Source organism: Helobdella robusta, assembly GCF_000326865.2.
Source record: "Helobdella robusta unplaced genomic scaffold HELROscaffold_2, whole genome shotgun sequence".
NCBI classification, from domain to species: Eukaryota; Metazoa; Annelida; class Clitellata; order Rhynchobdellida; family Glossiphoniidae; genus Helobdella; species Helobdella robusta.
Genome location: NW_008704083.1, coordinates 6,261,783 through 6,282,278, shown reverse-complemented (window position 1 = coordinate 6,282,278; position 20,496 = coordinate 6,261,783). Strand labels below are relative to the sequence as shown.

The 20,496-nt window shown below is 31.0% G+C and overlaps 1 protein-coding gene across 1 annotated transcript in view; it reads left to right on the top strand.

Moving 5' to 3' along the window:
• Positions 1-19,827, top strand: part of Syt7e (synaptotagmin 7e) — a gene marked incomplete at both ends in the record, with an annotated part of 20,713 nt that extends 886 nt beyond the window's left edge. The window contains 6 exons of the mRNA XM_009017499.1: positions 308-424; positions 16,483-16,543; positions 16,716-16,824; positions 17,565-17,679; positions 19,237-19,437; positions 19,712-19,827. Coding sequence (XP_009015747.1) covers positions 308-424; positions 16,483-16,543; positions 16,716-16,824; positions 17,565-17,679; positions 19,237-19,437; positions 19,712-19,827 — 719 coding nt within the window. The remainder of the gene's footprint in view (positions 1-307; positions 425-16,482; positions 16,544-16,715; positions 16,825-17,564; positions 17,680-19,236; positions 19,438-19,711) is intronic.
• Positions 19,828-20,496: the final 669 nt, after the last annotated feature.

The window sequence follows — 20,496 nt, the reverse complement described above, 5'->3', positions numbered from 1 at the left end:
CAGACATATTAACGCCACACATTCGGTAGAATTTATAGAATATTGTAAAAAATATTATATATATATATATATATATATATATATATATATATATATATATATATATATATATATATATATATATATGAGTGTGTGTACGTATTATATATACAGCAGTAAACTATGTATTTAAAAACCCGTACTAAAGATCTCGCTTTTAATGACGTTAAACTTCTATTCTATAATTTCACAAACACACGTACACACACACACACACACGTAACAAAAAAACGTACGCCCAAACGTACGCACACACGCACACATACAGGCACGAGCGATCCCTACGTTAAAATCATGTTGCTACCTGATAAGAAGAGGAAACTGATGACCAATGTGAAGAGGAAGAATTTGAACCCAAGATGGAATGAAGTCTTCGCTTTCGAAGGTTGCTTACTGCTCAATTTGATATTTTTATCAATTTAATTTATTTTTTATTTTGGATAGTTGAGTAATATTGATTTATTATTTATTATTTGCCAATCTATTTAATTTTAAATCTTTTTTGAGAAATTGCTAGAAAAGCTGAGGATTTCAATTTAAAAATTAGACTGTTCTAAAAATGCAAAACAATACAAGATGTAACAAAAGATAACAACGATGACGTGAATAATGACGCACGTCATTTATCACCGGACCAGATGGCCACATACTACTTACCTACTACATGACGCGACACGACATGTCACGTGACAACTTTTCTTCATGTAAACCTCAAAAAAGAAAATAATTAATTAAAATACGTTTTTATCATTTTGTTCTAACTTTTTTATTATTATTATTCAAAAATCAGGATGACAGACGCAGAAACTATTAAGATCATGCCTATTAAGAGCATGATTTTTTGCATGCTATCGGTTTGCTGCTTATATTGTTATTTGAAAAATAAAAAATTTAAAAATATTTCACCCGAAAAGATCTGCTGCCCAAATGAATTTAATTAAACGAAACGAGTAGGCTGTCCGCTTTTTTATAATTGACGACTTAATGGAAAATTGTTTTAGACATAAGTTTGTTGCAAATTTAATTATGAAAAGTTTAGAAAAAATGTTTTGGCAGCCTAGTATTGCAAAATTAATATTATTATAAAAAAATTTTCACCAATGTATCAAAATTTTATTAAAATTTATTCATCTTTAGAAATTAGTAAGAATGAGCAAACAAAGTAATATAAAGTTTTAAAAAAAAAATTAAATTAATATTGCTTTTAAAATTGCAAATTTTTCAATTAAGATAGTTGATAAAAATAATAAATCTCTTAATTTGAAAATGAAATAAAAAAAAGTTGAAAAATTTAAATTATTACCTAATCTCCAATGCACCAAACTATAAAAAGCTCTCCGTGTCCCTCAAGGCATGTTGCTTTTTCTCTCATTCTCAATAATAAAATAGCAATTGATTTCCAATAAGATGCACTTTTAGACATTCTCTCTTCAATCAAGCAAAATAAATTTTATAAATTTCAATCAATGCATACCCGGGGCAAGTTGCAATGCTCTTAAGCCTTTTATTTTACAAGATTTTCAAATTCATGTTTCGCTTTCATCATTATAAAATCATCATTTAGTGCAAAATTTAATTTATTAACATATGAAATGAAGCACTAATCACTGATTATCTTCATCATGAAATACATATTTTATGACCACTTTCAACCAACATCAAGTTTCGCCATGCGCCCGCGGTCATTGCAGCTATTGACGTTGCGATAACTACGTGCTGACGTTCCGCTGATGTTACAGAACCGACCTACCCGTAACTGATGTTTTTAATGCTTTTAGTTAATGTTATTCTTTTTTAACATTCAGATTTTCAATAATTTAAACATTTTTTGTTGTGAATATTTAAACAAATAATAATCGAAAATATAAAAATTTTATATGCTAGAGTGAAAAGTATAAAATAAGATATTTATGTTGTATAGAAAAGTTTAAATTTCTAGATCTAAGACGCCTGGTAAAATAAAAACTTGTTGAATTATGTTTGATCTGATAACGTTTCAAAATTGATTTTTTATAAAATTGCAATGAGAAAATGAGAAACAAGAAAAAACTTTCTTAGAAACGCACTGTTAAAAACTTCAACCACCTTACCAATTGAAAAAATATGAGCCAACCGGTTAATGACGCGATGAAATTCATCTAATTAACACGCGAAATTCGGCCTGAGGAACGGAGTGGCGTCATTGGACACAGGTGTTGCATCAGATGATAGCATCAAATATGCATGGGCTATTCTATTTAATTTATTAGCCTCTCATAAAAAAACACCTGTACCGCAACCGTGATTTGGCACTTCTCAAACAATATTCGTATTGGTGGCAGTTTCGCACCCTCTTGATATCTTTAAGTACCATTTTTACTATTATTATCTTTATTATTGAGAAAAAAAATAATTATAATGTTTTTCTATCATTATTTTGAAAAATATTTTGTTTTAAAAGTATATGAATGTATCTTGAGAAAGTAATAAAAATGTTATGCCAATATTTTGATTCTAGAAAGTGGTTGATTTATTTGATTGCGGTAATGATAGTGGTGATGACGACGAAGACGATGATGATAATAATAATGTTGAGTCAAAATATATCTAAAACGACAAAAACAATGATGATGACGATGGTTATTATGATTATTTTGAAGGTGAAGGTTGCAGTTGGACTCACCAAGACCGTCATATAATTTTATGTCTCGGTTTACATTCGGCATGAATTTGAAATTTCATGCGAGCCGAGTATAGTCTTGCTTCATCGTCAGCCACTATGCTTATCTTGCTACGACATCACTTGCAACTAAACAACCAACTAACCAACTATTCAACTAACCATCCATCTAACAAATATACCAACTAACCAACCATCTAAACAATCAATCAAACAGCCATCCAACCAACCAAACAAACAAACAATTAATCAAGCTATCAAATAAACAATCAGTCAACCAGCCAAACAAACAATTTACCAACCAGCCAACCTATCAACCAACTTTCCAGCTACCAACCAGCTTACCAGCAACAACAAAATCATTCATCATTCCACATCTTATGTTAATCGACGATAGGTTGCTGGTGGTGATGATAGGAGGATGTTTATGAATGATGGCGAAGTAAAATTACGATAGCTATGATTAAACTGATTAGCGGTGATGACGACGACGATGATGGTGATGAACGATGATGATGACGGTGGTCCTAATGAGAATAATGATGATAAATGGAAAACACGTTAATGAAGATGAATTCTCTGGAATAACTACTAAAAAATAACAAGACCGCTATTAATGGTCTAAACAGTCGTTTTGTCGTAATGATATAGTGATTGTAATTAGTTTGGTGTTAGAAAATACAATGTTAAAACTTCAAATCAAAGTCTAAGCATAAAACTTTCAGCGATTTTCATTAGTTTGAGAAGTTTTGCAGATCATTCAAAGTTATCTCAAATCGTTCTAACACAAGCAGGCGAGAAAATATAAAAAGTTGTTAATTCATTACTTCAAGACACCTGAATAAATTATGGTCCTTAAATGAAGATAAACTGTAAGCAAACGACGATAGAAGCACTCGTCAATCTCCTGCCAGCGAGTGCCAGATTAATTTGCGCGTTATTGATGCTACCTCGTAAAAAACCTCAAATTAGTGTTTGTATATAATAATTTTATTGATTTTTTTAAAATATGAAATTAAGAATATGTTTTGAAAATGACTCTGCTAAAGGAATTATTTGTGAATCTGCTAAAGAAATTATTTGTCGTACAATATTGCTTACTTATACAATACATGCTCCATGCATACAATAGTTTTGACGTGCCAAACCTGTTGTTGCTGTGTTCCTTCTTAACTCTTAATTCATTCTTACTGGTTGAATGGATGGGTGTCTGTTGTTATGAATAAACAATCATTTCTTGTACCTACTTCGAACGTTACATTGTGTTGTTTATCTTTGCCGAAATGATGAAATTAGTATGAAAAATGTTTCATCGAAAATGCGTGCCACGTGTAAATGCAATTCATTTCTTTTTTGGATGAAAAAACGTTTTTTTCAAATTTTTTCTCAGGTGCTAAAACAAGATTTACACTTTTTAAAATTAAATAAAAAAATTAATGTGTTAAAATAAACATTCAAGTTTTATTAAAATTGTTTGTTTTATCCGCAAATGAACTCTGCAAATTTTGCGAAGAAAATCAAAATTCATCTTTCGAGTTTCGCTGATGAGTAAAAAATGATGATGACGAGGTAAGTAAACCTGATTGTGCCGAATTCGCTATAGGATGATCTTCAGGAAATAACTTTGCACCCACGACACTTTCTAATTTTCTTCTTGCTTTTGTTTGTTCGAACATTTAGTCAATTGCAATTTTTGTGTGGTGTGGCTTTTGATTGCTTGTTTTAAATTGCTGGACACATCAAATAAAACTGCTTTTTACGTGTTTGTTGATTTACGTGTTGATAAAAGTTAAATTGCTGCATGAATTCAAAAAACTTTTAATTTTTGAATTGTTACCAAATTGAACAACATAACGGCAAACAGAATAAATAAATACCATATTCTTTCAAGATAAAAACTTGAAAAGACAATAAAAATAGCATCGTCGGAGGAGTTAAGGGATGGGATAGAGAGATACCAGAATTACTTTAGTCAGTCCGGAACACATAAAATAGGACGAAATGTACACACGCACAAACACACATACACACACACACAATCATTTGCTAACCAATCAAACAGACATAACAATACATAATACACAGACGCAAAAAACATTTTACATATGAAATACATTAAAATAAAGTTGCGTTTAATGGTTTACAAAAAGCCCGGAGTAGGTGGGTAATGTTCTTACTAGACAGGAGAACACTCAGAGAAAGAGGCAGAGAAACATTATGTGCATTTCAATGGAAGTAAACTTTATGTCTTCGTTCAAAAACTTCATGCACATGAGTAAAATAGAGAAAAGAATTTGTTGGTGATAATTACGTCGGTGATGAAGATAGGTACCATTTCAACTATGATGATAATGATATAATGATCATGCTGGTGATAATTTTGTTCGCGATAATGATGGCGGGAATAGAAATGATGATGATGATTATGTTGGTGATGACGGTTATGGTGATGGTAGTTCTGATGTTGATTGTTGATGATGTTTACGATGATGATAACGATGATGATAATGATTATGTTTTTTGTATCTTTTGACGAGTTTGATGAAGTTTTTGATGATGATGATGGTGATGATGATGATGATGATGATGATGATGATGATGATTATTATTATTATTTTTGCAGTTTGTCAGAAATGAAATTTGAAAGGTTGGAAATAACTGTCAGTCTGTCTTTTTGACTTTTTTGTTTCGGTGACAAATTGATATGATGTGGATGCTGGTTGTGGTGATGGTGATGATGACGCTAGTACCAATTCCAATGAAGATGATGATGATGACAAAGAGTTTGTTTTTATTCAGAATAAAAAATGTTAATTAACTAACTTTAGAACAAAAACGAGCCAGATGTGAAAAATGTTCTTAAAAGGGAAGAAAAAAATATTTTTGATTTTTTTTTGTCTGGACAGCATACGGACACGTTAAGCTAAGAGCGCTGAGTGTCGTAGCATTTGTATCTATCAAAAGATAAAAGCTGCGTGATGCTGTTTTATGGCTGCTATCTCAGGCTGCTACCGCTGACACTTGTTGCTCAAATTTTACATTAACAGGTTGTTGTTGTTGCTGTTGCTTTTGTTGTTGCTGTCGTTGTAGTTGCCTCTGTTGTTGTTGTTTTTGTTGTCGTTATTGTTGCTGTTGTTGTAATTGTTCTTGTTGTAACTGCTGTTATGATTTAATGTTGCTTGTTTCAATGTTTTGTTGTAAAGTTTTTATTGATGTCATCCATAAATGTAACAAAGCTTTTATTGTTTTGATATAAAACGTCTGTGCAACAAATACTTAGAATGAATGGTACTAACGTGTACACTACAGTTGCATTTGTTCAACTTAATAGATTGAGATAAGGAGTGATGTTAATAATAAGCATTACTGTGCTGGATTTAGATTCTATGGCGACCATTTTTGACGCATTTAACTGCTACATCTCTGCGTTAAATTCAAAAAATGTTCCATAAAGTATTTTTCATCAGCATTTGTGATGCCAAACTGCAAGGACATTTCAACTTCAAATATTTCAAAACTCCATCCAATTACAAAGCAACATTTACTTGCATTTAGTTCTGTGTTACATTTCACAACAACTTTTCGACAAAACAGATTGTAGCAACTAATTTGGTCAGGAATTCAGATAACGACGAAGTGAATGGGCCGCAAATGACGTCACTCGTGACGTAGGCACGTGCAAAACGGAAAAAGAATGTGATGCTGAATATGATGATAAGAATGAATGCGATGGCGTGGATGAGGACGATGGGATTCAAGTGTTAGTAGGAATGAAAATATCAGTGTCTGATGGATTGAGTGAGGTGTATTCGTATTTGTGAAAATTGTTTTTGTGATATGCCCGTACCCATGGCAATATTTGTAGGAATGACATCGAGTCAGAGAAGTTGATTACAAATGAAGATGTAAAAATATTGTAGGCCATAATATTAAAGAACCAACCATGATGTAGAAGTGCAAGAATATTGAACTGAGACATTCGGCTCCCATTATTAATATTATTCCGTAGTTGCAAATTTAAAAAAAATATTGTTAATTACAATAAGAAATTTTTTCAAATGTAATGAAACATTCACAATAAGAGTAGAAACATGTAGTAGTAATGAAATTAAAATTAAAGGTTAGTTCGGACCACCCCACGCAGTATCTAGACCAGAGGGACAACGTAGAAACGTTAAACGCTCTCTCCAGAATTCTCCTCATGCATATTTTCATCTTATGAGACGCGAACAAATACGAATAAAGAACGAATGAATAAAGAACGAATGAATGAAGAGCGAATGAATGAATGAGGCCTGCTCACGAAATTTGTTATGTGGATGGATTGATGGATGGATGGAGAGTGTGAGCAAACATTGAAAGAAGAACAATGAATGAATAAATGATTTGAGAAAATATACAACCAAATGAATGGGCAAATAAAATATGGATCTGACATCAATCATCCTAAATGACGTAATTCCTAAAATTGTAATAAAACAGTAACCACTTTTTAAAAATTTTTAAATATAATTAGCAACTTTAAAAAACCAAAATCGAGTTCACAGAAAATTCCCCGGCGTTAAACTTCTGCAAAGCTGAACGTAATGATGATAAAGCGGTTAACGTGACATTCTGCTTAAGCGATAGATCGAAATAGGATAATATAGAAATATGGCTTAGAAATTTCTGTGTGGGTTGACGAAAATGATGAGTGATTGAATGGTGCATGGGAGTCGATAGCTGCTTATGGACGAACCTACGTGCAAATGCATGACGGACACTCTTTCTTATTATATATATTACGTAAATTTATACAATTATGTATCCATAGCCTTACAAGGCATACAATTTTGTGTATGAAGCGGTGATGATGTAAATAAATGAATAACGAGGTACACGTTGTACAAGTCCCATCGTTGCGTATATTTACAAGTTTTTATACAGGAATTTACAACGTTTGACTCATTTAACCTTTGTTTACCATTTTTAACATTTGATGAAAATTAATTTTATAAGCAAACATATTTAATTGATTTTGTATAAACAAAAGAAAAAACATTTCTGTCGTCTCAAGGTAAGTTTCTAAAAGCTTTACGATCATTATTTTAACAAATTCATTGGATACTATTGGATGACTGAACAGATATTTATATGAATAATAAAATGAATATATTTATGTGATGTATACTTTTGAGCAAATGCAAGCTTGCGAGAATATTGAGTGATGGTACTTAATACGTGCTAGGGAGTATTTGCACAATTTGCATGTTCAAAAAGCATCATTCAAAATGATGGATCTGCCTAAAACAGTTACAAAAACTTAGAAGTAACTGAAAAAAGATTCAAAATTTGATATTGAAATATTAAAGTTTCGTTTTCATACAAAAAATTTTTATCTATTTGAAATTTAAATTTTTAAACAGCTGAAATAAATAGTCTTATTTCTAATGACGTAAAAATAAATATATATATTTAATATTTGACTAAATAAAAGTATATAAAAAAAACAAAAAGTGTGTCTACTGATAAACAGTTTTTATTTTTATTTCACTAAACAGCTTAATTCAATTAAAACTTTGTTAACGTCAGTTAGGATTAATTTTTCCAAAATTTTCAAGAAAAAAATCGTTCTTAAACTTTAAGCTTTAAAAATTGAACTTATGGAAGAAAATTTAAAAAAATTATTTAACTTTTAATAAAGTTTTTTAATATTTTAAAAAATGTTATGCTTCAAGTTTTTTCTACAAAACTGATTCATTGAAACATTTTAAGTTTATTATAATTTTAGTTTATAAATATACTGTTAATAGAGTATTTACTTTTTTGTATTGAAAATAAATGTGTATGTGAGTGTGTAGAGTCCGTATTTTACAGTAAATAATAATAATTTTGTATGTTTAAGACCATGCATAAAGTTTGTGATACTCAAAGATTTTCAGCAATGCATCATATAGGGTCATAATGTTCTAACCGTCATGAGTCAACTACCTAAACAAAATTCATCTATTCTCATTCTGCTTCAGTAGTTTAATTTACAAGGGTAGGCTCTATTTGCATTTGTAACCGAATTGAAAAAAATGTTTGAGCTACTAGAAACTGTCAAATAATTACTAATTTTGGTTTGAAAACACGAAAAGAGCGCAATAAATTTATCTTCATTTTAAAAAATGCAACCGCAAATGAGAACAAACTATAGCCACTAAAAGATTTATGGTCTATATAGACATAAATTTCAAGTAACTTGCATATTCAGTATTGTCTGGTGTGTCCAGAATACATTAAAACATTCGAATGTACTCGCGTTGAGCCTGATCATATTTTTCAGTTATAATTAGTCTGTCGATCATCATCTGTGCGTAAAGCAGTGCGTCGTTAAGCACAATTAAGAGAGGGTCTAACGCTAATTTTCAAGTAATTCATCAAGCCTTCTTGTTACAAACTGTAACGTTGTGTCGGTGTGTGTGTGCGTGTGTGAATGTGCGTTTTTTACATTTTGTTGGTATCAGGTTGTAGATTTTACAAAAGTTTTTCATTTGTTTTTCATTTATAAATCATGTTTTTAGCAATATTTCATTTTATTAATAGCATACATTGTTGCAAATTATGGGTTAAATATTTATAATCATAACTTTTTTTAAACCTCAAAATAATAACTTTTGGGTTTCTAAAATAACATTTTCAGACCAAATTCTCAACCAACAATAAACAATTTTAACAGCCTTCGAAATATAGCATCACAAAAAATGAGTTATGTTCATTCATTGATTCATTCTAGCTATTAAAGTTTGCATTTAAACTTTAGCGTAATTTTTATACAAATTTGTATATTCTTTATTGAAAAAGCCAAAACAAGCGCACTGTGCCCTGACTGGTGTTTGGATTAATTTATTGAGAATAGCAAGTTACGATTAAACATGATGACCCAAGTCATCAAAAAATATTTTTCCAGGAAGAGAGTTTCTGCCCGCTTGTGTCGCTTCTTTTGCTGCAATGTTTACGACTCACAACAATGGTTTGTAATAAACTTAAAATAGTTATTCTAAACTTTGCAATTAAAAAAAGTATTTTAAAATTCAATCGTTTTTTCGACAGTAGAACATAAACTGGAACAGAAGCACTTGTAAATCACGTTGAAGCCTTCAGTCGACAATTTACTTTAACGGCCGGCCGATGAGTTTTATGGCCCGCAGTTCATAGAGTAGGAGGCACTCACTCTACATGTACAGCTCAGCAATATAAGTATTTCACTTTAAATTTTGAAGTGACTTGTGTTGGTCGATCAACATTTTTTTTAAATTTGAGTTAGCCCTGTCAAAAATGTAAAATATTTGATCGGCTCGAACATTTATTTTAAGTTCTTGCATTGGCTGATCAGGGAAAACGATTATTTATTTATGAGAGAATGAACGCGTTTACCAGCCTGCAATGTTTATGGACGTCTATATATCAAGCGAGATTTATCTGACAACTTTTGTCTCTATTGGCTTTTGTTTGCAATTTAATTTTAGTTGAAATAACTCGATTTTTTCTTACAGTAACCTGCACCTTTTATTAAATAATTTTATTGTAAAAAATTAGTGCTAACTAATATTTTAAATTGAAAAATATTTTTATGGTAATTGGTAAATCCAAACAGTTATATTCGAAGTATGACTTGCTTTCAACAAAGTTTGGTTTAATATTTAATAAATTTAATGAACTGTTTATTTGATGGAACAATAAAAAAATGCCTAATTTCAGATAAAAAAATTTTAATTTAATTTAGATAATTATTGGTAGAACAACTTGCCAAGTTAAATAAACACAAGACGTGCAAATGAATAAGACGAAAGTTCAAAAAAGCTTTGATTTCTTTTTACTTTGTAAAACTATATAGCCAATTACTTGTTCAAAAAAAAATTCCAACAAAACCAAGAAAAAGAAAAATCTTTTTGCTGAGAAAATAATTTTCCAAATTATAAACGCAAATAACAGTGTAAAAAATTATGACTTTTCATAAATATGCATATAATACTTAGACTATAAATATATTTTGCCACTAAATAATTGCAATTCTTAATCAGTCAATGTGGCAACAACGGAATACAAAAGCAAAAAAAAACATGCACCTGAGGTTAGAACACGTATGACAGAAACTACTGCAACAAAAATAATTTCAATGCCTCTGAAAATTTCAACTACTACTCTGCAAGTGACGATGGCAGCAAAAGCATTTATTACTGGCCGTGAAAATTTGTTGTCGGTTGCTTCCATCTTTGAGTAAGAAATTTCAAACTGGAAGTGTCATGTTTGCGTGTGCCTGCTTCCTTGTGCAAATGTATGTGTCTCGGCATGCACCTAAGCATGTATATTTCTGTAGGCTGGCTTAATTTTCTACACCCCCCACGTACTCAAATGCAAACTCGAATGCTTGTATGTGTTCATAATAACACACTTGGAGACAGGCGGCCTTGTGTGTGTGTGAGTATATTTTAGCCCCTGAAAAACTTCTGTCACCATCAAGCCTGGATGAAATGATAATAATGTTCAACGTCGTTGTGCTCAATTTTTACTCAATTGAAAACATTAAACAGAAAGATGCCTTTGCTGTACATATGCTGGCGTCTTTTTGCGTTGCAATGTTTAATCTTGCAGGACAGCATCATTACAGGTGGGTCAGTAAATCTTTCTTCCCATTTGTTCGTAGGTAACAAAGCGTTTATTTTAAAGCGTTTTATTTTATTTTACAAATAAACATTTGTTCATTTATTTTATGGACAGAATTTTCATGGCAATATACACACAAATTCTTTCACAGTAGAATGCTACGTTGGCGAGTTTATAAAGTTTTATTGCTGCAGAAAATGCACCAATGACATGAATATTTTTTGAAATATTCAAATTATTTTTATCAACATTTGAGTTATTTTTTAAATTCTAATAAAACGTTCGCAAAAACAAATTTTTTGACAGTACCAACTTTGATGTTTTAAAAGGGATGCAACTTGATGGCATTTTCAAAAACGTTTGAAAACTTTGGTTGATGAAATTTTGTTTTTTGTTTAAAATACTTTGCCTCAATAGATCTTATAAAAAATAAAGAGTGGTAAGTTAAAAATTGAAATTAAAAATAAGTATAAAATATTTGTCGAGTGTTGATCAATGGTTGCCAACCTGTGAAGCCAACAAGTTTCCGGAGAGGTCAAGTCAACGCTCATTTCCATTATAAAGTGAAAAACTTTGAATAGATCAACTGCAAAGTTAATTTTAATTAAAAAACGTAAAAAAATGAAAAACATAGTCTAATGAGCCAAAGAAAGGTCATCAACTTTGAACCTGCCGGTGGAAACGGAGATAGGCTGGCTCTATCATTATTTGAATTTTTAGGAAGGCTGCCACTTAAAAGGTTTGGAACCGCTGTTGTTGATCAATAGAAAGATTAATTTATAAAATTTTTACAATTAACATTTTTGGTTTTTTATATTGCCATTATATTTTTTACCATTTTAAAAAGAATATGTAAAGAAAGGACAATTCGACAGCTCTTGAAATTAAAAAATAAATTTTAAAAATGAAGAAAAAGTTTAATTAAATAGAAAAAATTTTTAACCATAAGTCAACAAAAGCTTGTATGAAAAGAACTGAGTAATCCTAAAAACTTTGAAATTTGAATGAAACTCAAGGTAATTGCACATCTTTAAATATTCACGTTAGTGTGCTGTGAGGAAATTATGCCTGCATTGGAATGTACGCTTGCAGTTCCAAGCTGGTAATACAAATACAAACAAATAGGCACATAAATCGCCGTAAGAAGAACTTTTGGAATTTTTCTTTGTCGCTAAAATGTTCAGCTGTAAAGCATCTTAATGAATGAATAGACGTCGGTTCTCAATTCCATGCTCTAACAATAATTTTCTTTTCATATTTTCATTATTGCAGTTTCAACTTACTGAATTTATTTTATTTCGCTATGGTCAACACAAGGTAATTTAAATTTTAATGATTTAATCACTGATTTCAACAATTATAAACATTGTGCGATTTTAAATGTTTACAAATATTTTACGAAAATTTCATTTTTGAAATTTTACATAAACTTTATAACCCATCACACCGCTTTGCTTTTTAAAGCACTTTTTTCTTTTCCCTGCACTTTTCCTACAACTCTCAAAGTATATTTTTCATTTTTCTTAATATAAAAATTTTTGTTTATAAGTTGTTGTTGAACTTGGAATTCAGCAAAATTATAATATATTTATATATTAGTTCACATTGCCAAACGTTCTAAATTTTGATTTTAACACATTTGCGCATATTTTGCATCCGTCCGTTTACTATTTTCCTTGAAAAATCGTTCATTCGTCAGCACGTGAATGCTCGGTCACTGAATAAGTTACTTCGTCCATTCAATCGTTTGCAACGCTATTCATTCATCTATTGATTCATTCCTCCCTTTAATCATTAAAATTTGTTCACTCAGTTTTCTATAGTTTTCATTGATCGATTGACTCATTCAGACTTCCATTAATCCAAACCGTTTCTGCGTTCAAGAGTTATAAAACTATTTCCCCATTCTATCATAATCACGTTTAAGTGCATACTCATTTTTTATACACGATATAAATATCCGTGGAAACAATTTCCCCATAGATGTGTTTGGTCATTCAACCTTTTAACAAATTCACCTTTTAAGAATTCAAATTTGTTTTATTACAACTCTTACTCTTAATAACTTCATTTAAAAATTATTTTGATTTATATACAAAATATTAATATTACTCATATAAACATTCATGCCTTCAAGTACTCAACCTTTTCACATTAATTGAAGATAACTAGTTAAAAAAAATTATTCTTAACTTCTTGACTCATATTAAATACTCTTATGCTAAATCGTCGTTTGCCTTTTCTGGACCTATTCTGTGGAACTTTCTACCTCTCTAACTACTTCTCCATCACTCACAAAGTTAAGATTGGATCTCAAGACCCATTTGTTAGTAAAATTCATTGAGGAGCGTTATTGGGCATTGCGGAAATGGCGCTTTATCGATTGGTTGAAAATGTGCAGAGCAACACTTGCCCTTTTGGAACATAGTCCATCGTTTTGCTACTGCATCTTTCCAAGCTTAAGTCCATGCCCTCACATAAACATGCACTTCTTGTGTACACTCTTTGGTTTTTTTCACACACAGACACTATTTATGTATTATACTTTTCTTGATGTTTGTTAAAGTACGAAAACCTCTTGTTTAATACGCATGCGCAGTAAACACGTGTGCACATATATGCACAATACTAACAAACAGTTTTGAAAATTAAATTTCGTGCTTCGTTTTGTAGATAGCAGAATTGTATTACGTTCATTCTCTTCTGGTTTTGTTACCTTCCTTTCATAATTGAAAAGGTTGTTTTACTGATTAGAAGCACCTGAGACCAGAAGGAGGATACAACATTTAGAAAACTATGCAAAAATTTTTTAAATGAATGAAAAGTTTGTTTTGTTTAAATTTTTTTTACATTCTAGAGCGGGAATAATGCTGCAAAGTGTATTTCATGGCCAAAAGTCTTGGCTAGAAATGTTTACCTCACTCAAACAATGTTCTCATTTAATCTTATAAAATTGCAATAAATTTTATCCTCTTTTCAAAAAAGTAATGATATTTATAGAGGATATTGTTTGTTTAAATGATGTTAACAAAATAAAATAAATAAAACAATAAATGATAAAAAATTATGACTATGATAATGAAACTGATGGCTAGTGGTATTTTACGATAAACGCTATCAACTTTATCATCAAGCTGATGATGTAATGGTGATGGTAAAAAAAAAGCGCGCTGATGAGTTCCTGATGGAAATGGACTCTGATGTTTGTCTTGTACCATCGTCGTTACTGTCTGACCAATTGTTAAAACTTCTGCGGGATGAAAATGGGGATTGTGACGACGGTGATGGTTAACATGATGATGACGACGACGATGATGATTGTGATGACTATGGTGATGATGATTATGATGACGACGATGATGATGACTGGGAGGATCATGATGATGACGTCGATTACGATGATGATGACAATGATAACAATGACGAAGTAGAAATGATTTTTTAAGTGATGATGATAACGATGGTGATGGTAGTAGTGAAAATTGAATGCTAATGATGATACCATTCAATACCAAGCGCAAACATACACTCATATCTTTCTTCCAGATTTCAGATATTTTTATGAGATAATATTTGATGCAGATGCACGCAAAAACACGGACAACATTTTTCAATTAAGCCTCAACCTAACAACCACCCTCAAATTCATAAAACTCATATTATAAAAATGTCTACGACTATTATTATTATTAGTATAGTAGTAGTAACGATTTAATCACACACACATTTATTACAAATTATAGAGAAAAACTATATGTAATTATTTTACACACGCTTCATACATACACTGACATCGTCTTGCCGAGAGCAAAGTGGTTTGGCATCTCCCTTCCTTCAAAAATTCATGGTGGGGCAGGCAAGCCCGTTATTGGCCTACGATATTTCGAATTTGATATTTTTATAAAATTAGACGGATACTTATAAAAGTTTAACTTTTTTCACTTTTAGAGTCAACTGAAATGTTTCATATAGATATACTTCACTCGAATGACTCAATCCAACAATTCTTAGTAACAAACTTATTGGTTATTTGATGCTATTAATAATTAATTCAGTTCACGGACTCAAGAACATTTTCCAACCTACGATGGTGAATTATTGGAACACCATCGCCTGCCACACGTCGGCATCAACTATGCTTAATAATTAAGCTCCTAATAAGTTCCTTAAATGACTTCAACTCGTTTCAGGCTATCGAAGAAATGATTGACGGCAACAGGAGGAAGTGCCAGATTTTTTAACTTACTTCTAGAAATTTATGTGTGCCTTCTGATTGTGTTTCAAATTGAGCTGAATTCTGAAAAATTTGTTGGTATCTTTAAACTTGGACATGATTTATTGAATCGTATAAAATATTATTTGACGGTAAAATTTTTAAAATAAATTTCAGAAAAATTATTTTATTTCAGACAAGATTGAATATTGTTAAAATTCTGTTATATATATATATATATATATATATATATATATATATATATATATACAACAGTTACTGGAAATATTTTGGCCGCTTCCAAGTGATGATGTGATTTATCGTTAATTGGATTTCGACAGCATGTCCATTCGATTCCTTCCATCATCTATTCATTCATGACGCTCAATCCACATGACAATATTGATGTTGCGTACAAATTTACACAAAACAAGATAAGATTTATGTGAAACGAAATTTTGCAACATACACCAAATTATAATAAATGAACAAAAACCAGGATGGCTGCATGCCAGCATCGTTATAGATTGCTTGCAAGTTCTTATCAATGAGGAATGAACTGCTAGTTTTTGATATTAAAGTCACTCGTGGAAATGATTTATGTTCTAACTTGTAACACGTGAACGTTTCAAGCTTCTATGAAAATTTTGCGTTATTTCTAATTTGAAAAATAAAAAAAAATTACTAAAGTACACAAAAAAATGTTTTACTCAAAAATGGTTCTCCAAAAAAGTTACGAAAACATTGGAATGGAGTTGTAAAAACACGTAAAAACACGTGTTGAAAAGCATTGTGGCAGAAGCAATTTAAAATGTTGAGTAAAATTATGGAGCATCGTCACTAAATAAAAGTGGTTTATTATATTATTTTTCAAATATTTTATTTAAAAAATATAATATTATTTTATTTAAAGTAAGAATAATTACAAACCCACAAATAACAGGCTTTCCGTATGCCAAGCTGATGAACAAAACTTTGTACCTGCAAGTCCTAGATTACGATAGGTTGGTAAAAATTTATTTATTTGTCAGTGCAAATGTAAATCAAAATGAACAGTCAAAAAACCAACAGAGCAACGCATTTATACAACATTTACAGTTAATATGTACCATGCATATATAAGCATTTAAGCAATGGATAAACACAGTGAAGTACATGTATTGATGATTGTTTAAGATTCAGTAGAGATGATCCGATTGGTGAAGTGTGCATTCCACTGAGCGACTTCGATCTGTCGTCTGGCCAGACTGTTTGGAAGAATTTGCAGCCATGCAAGAGTCACATGGTGGTTATGCTACTTTTGAATTTTATTCATTCATTTATCTGAAACATTTTTTAGAAAACCTGTTCTTCAATTGGTCTTTAGTAAACTATTAAAATATGAAATACTTTAAGATCTGCCAGATAATTTTTCTATAGCTAATACAAACGGGTTGATAAAATTTTGTTTAAAATTAAATGCTAAAGATTTTGTCATTATAAAAAAAATATAATAAAATTATTTAATTATAAATTATAATAAAATTTAATAGAAAATACAATGGATTTCATTACGTAGCGAAAAAAATTATTTAGCGCATATCAAATTTTTGAAAATTATTGTGATCCCATGAAGGTAATGAGACGGCATCTCATAAACTATCCTTCCTCCTGATTCAATAATCATTGCACAGAAATCTTTTCTAACCAAAATTTCAAATTAAATTTTATGAATTAGATAGAAAATCGTTGATATGTATGCATTAATATATGAAAAAAATAGGAAGAGAGAGAGTTTGAGAGAGAGAATCATTTTAATTGCTCATATATTTATTATAAAGTTTATTTTTTTACATATGGCTACCACCACATGTTATATATAATTCTTTAACAAAAATTATTACTACCCTATTTCCAATTATCAAAGTTAACCTAAACATCTTTAAAAATAATAATCAACACAACAACCACATCACAAAATCACAAAACACGCACGCGCACACACAAACAGACAACAAACACATGCACACTAATTCGACTGAGCAGGGAAAACTCGGGGAGATCTACGTAGGCCTGTGCTATCACCCCTCCAACGGCCAGCTGACGGTCAGCATCAAGAAAGCCAGGGATCTCAAGGCCAAGGACATCAATGGACTTTCAGGTTTTTTTTATTTTTATTCTTTTATTCATTTTTTATTATTTGTTTATTAGTTTAATTATTGATATATGGGCCATAAAATAATTTGTTTTGTGTGATATAATTAATTAAAAAAAAAGGACTGGGGTTTTTTGCTTAAAAGTAATATAAACTATGAGAAAACTTTCAATTTTTATTTGTATTGTTCAAGTGACTTCATATATTATATAACGTGACTTTCTTATTAAGTGCTTTGCTCGTTGATCTTCATTTATTTTTCTAAAGGCTTCTAATGGCATCACGCTCTTAGAAATTTTAACCTTCATTTTTTTTAACTAATTCATTTCATCAAATGATAATTTTAAAAAAATAAAATGCCAACTGATATGTTAAACTCAAAAAATATTTAATTGATTATTATTAATAAACTTTATAATTTAAATTTGAACACTTATTCAATTTAATTAACCTGCTGCCCTGAGTTGTACGTACAACGTTGTGGGAGGATGCAGTTTCTCGTTTTATGACTCTGATGGAAAAAAGTAGAGGCATAAACTTTGAAGTCAGCGTGCATCACTTGGCAGGCAGGAATGTTTTGTGGGTGACATTTGTAAGCTAGAACAGAGCACCAGCAGAACTGAAGACAAAATGTTTTATTGCTTTCATAGTACCATCGAAAACGAGTTACAATTATATAGCCCCCAGACCATCCAAAAGTGTTTGCCTTTCTATTTCCCTTGTACTTTTGTTGTAAAAATTTTTATGGCTATGCAATTTTAAGCCTTTCATTGATGCGAATGAAATGCAGGTCCTCGTACAACCAGCCCACTCGCCGCAGCCACAACGTTCTTACACGCCTCGTCTTATAAATTATTGTTACGTGCACACACTCGGAGTCATGTTGTTGTTGTTGTTGTTGTTGTTGCTGTTAATATCTGCTTGTTTATTGCAATTTTAAACAAGTGTTTAGATTGGGTTTTTGTTTGTATGTACATTCTTGGAAAATATTTGGATAATATCTAATGTTTAGATGGGGTTTTTTGGGAAAATATTTGGGTATCCCAATGAGATATTATAACATGAAAGAACATCAAAATATTTACAACCAGTATATGCAAATATCACTTAATATAATCTGCCCGAAAAGATGCAACGAATACTCCACTGTTCGTCGTACATATGCAAGCACACACAAACATCCATTCATTCGCAGACAAGGCCCCGAACATTTGCATGATCTCAAGACAAATCCACGCACAGATGCACAAACATGCACCGATAATTCGAGCGTACACACGAACATTCAAAGTAAAAGAATTGTACCTATAAACGCTGTACATGCCTGTCTGTATTGGCACATCTGTACTCTGCAGCTATACATGCAAGTGCATGCACAAATACTTGTGCGTACGTGCGTGTATACGCGTGCATGTACACCTACTCCTGCAAACATTAGATGCAAACCTTTCAACAATGTTTGCGTTTATTGCTCTACTTGATAGCTATAAAACCTTTGATTGTCTTTTTATTTATACACATATTTTTGCTTTTACCTACGTTGTGTTATCATCATTAATTCAGATCCTTACGTTAAAATATGGCTCATGTTGGATGGGAAAAAATCTGAGAAGAAGAAAACAAGAACAGTAGAAAAGTCGTTGAATCCTCAGTTTGATGAAAATTTCGCATTCGACGTACCTTACGAGAAGATCCGCCAGACATCACTCATGATAAGCGTCATGGATTACGATCGCATGGGCAGGAACGAGCAGATAGGTAGGTGTCGTGATACGTTCCTGGGCGAGTGTTTCATTAGATACAATCCTATCCTACCGCATGTTCACAATTCAACATTTCTTGAAATACTCTCCATTAAACACATCTACTTTACCTATTAATTCGAATCGGCTAAAAACTGAAGCATAAGTAATATTTTGATTTTTTTTAGCATTAAAACATATCATATACTATTTTAGAAAGTGTGAAATTATTATAAAAGTCAACATAAATGTATAAGCTATTGACAACTCATGAAATTAATTTGAAAACATGCAAGGTCAAATTTTGCTGGGCAGTAAAAGCGGGCCAATGGAAGTGAAACACTGGAATGAAATGTTCTCGAAGGCCAGGCAGGAAGTTTTTCAGTGGCACATCCTCAAGGATTTTGGTTAGGAAGCATCTGAACCGACGCAAGTTATTGTACCTAAAAGATTTCAAAAATTTAAATTGAAAATCAAAAGCATTTATTTTGAATAAAACTTGAAGAGATAGGAACCATAATTAATTTTAAAATTTTTAGCTCAAGTTTACCCCTTAGTTTTGTTTAAAATATTGAATATCATTATGAATATTATTGTTATCTTTATAACAAGTTCTCTCATCATGTACATCGCCGGTGTTAACGTCAATTTATTGAATAATTCATCTGCAAACCAGACAAAAACATTTTGAAACTTTTTTCAAATCAATCAAACGATCCAACACTCGCTGTCTCCATAGCATTTTTGTTATTTTTGAAAACTTCTACGAACACCTCATTCATTATTACATCGAGCTGTTGTTTCATTTCAGCAGCTCACAAAAACAAAACAAAAAAAGTTAAATGAGTCTATTTATTAAAAATATGTAAAGAAAAAAAATATTAGCGTCAAAAATAATTTAATAATATATTGTGTGTCGTATATCTTGTATATCAATATATTGAGAGCATAAGTTTGGTGGTTACATGCTTCCTACTTGTTTCACTTGCGATGAGTGACTCCAAATGATGAGAACGGAGTAAAATGATTGGTATATTTCGATGTGGTTATGACGCTATAGTGCATTCTACCAATGTATGAT